The sequence below is a fragment of the Corvus brachyrhynchos genome, unplaced genomic scaffold (genome assembly GCF_000691975.1).
Source record: "Corvus brachyrhynchos isolate BGI_N302 unplaced genomic scaffold, ASM69197v1 scaffold614, whole genome shotgun sequence".
In the NCBI taxonomy this organism is placed as follows: Eukaryota; Metazoa; Chordata; class Aves; order Passeriformes; family Corvidae; genus Corvus; species Corvus brachyrhynchos.
Genome location: NW_008237444.1, coordinates 396,135 through 396,837, shown reverse-complemented (window position 1 = coordinate 396,837; position 703 = coordinate 396,135). Strand labels below are relative to the sequence as shown.

The 703-nt window shown below is 51.6% G+C and overlaps 1 protein-coding gene across 1 annotated transcript in view; it reads right to left on the bottom strand.

Annotated features, from left to right (window-relative positions):
• SEMA6A (semaphorin 6A) overlaps positions 1-703 on the bottom strand; it is a 133,860-nt gene that overhangs the window by 17,201 nt on the left and 115,956 nt on the right. Inside the window, exon 21 of the mRNA XM_017731398.1 lies at positions 1-696. This exon is cut by the window's left edge and continues 1 nt beyond it. Coding sequence (XP_017586887.1) covers positions 314-696 — 383 coding nt within the window. The 3' untranslated portion in view covers positions 1-313. The remainder of the gene's footprint in view (positions 697-703) is intronic.

The following is a 703-nucleotide window of genomic DNA, read 5'->3' as shown; positions in this document are numbered from 1 at the left end:
GGGGTGAAATGTCACAGTCATTTTCACCTGTGTGCTTTTGACTCAATGTTTGTGATGGAGGATTAGTCTTTTGAGCAAAGAACTGGCAGGTTGTAGGGGTGAATCCTGCAATTACAAACCTTCAACCATGGGTCATATGGCTCGGGTTTAAAAAAATATTCCACTTTTCCCAGAGAGCAGAAATCCAACACATCTTCAGCTTGCAACAACTATCTTCTCAGAGGAGCGAGTGATAACAGTTGCAGAACACTGGCTTCCAAGGGCAACTTCTGTGTAATTGCCATCCTCCTCCCGCTCCCCCTCCCCCCTCTGATTATGTACATGCATCGTTGGGCTTCATGGATGTGGAAAGCGGAGCAAAGGAAGGTTTGGGAGGTACGTCTGGCTTTAGCGAGGGCGTGCGTTTCAAGCCTGACCTCGTCAGTGAGTTGTAGGCAGTGAGACTTGGCTGCCGGGATACAGGCACAGCCTGTGCCTGAGCAGCGTGGACCTGTATGGAGTCCACTCGCTGCGGGGCCGGCGGTGGGTTGTCACCCCGGCTGAAGCTCTGATTGCGGGAGAGGTGGGACGAGTTGGAGGAGTTAGTGTTGTTTCTTTTGAGGGTTGATGCCTGATGACTTCTCGTGAGGGAGTTTGTGGGGTAGCTTCTCTTGTAGTCCACGTTGTAAGCAGAAGAGTGCATCTCCAGCCGCTTGCCTATGAC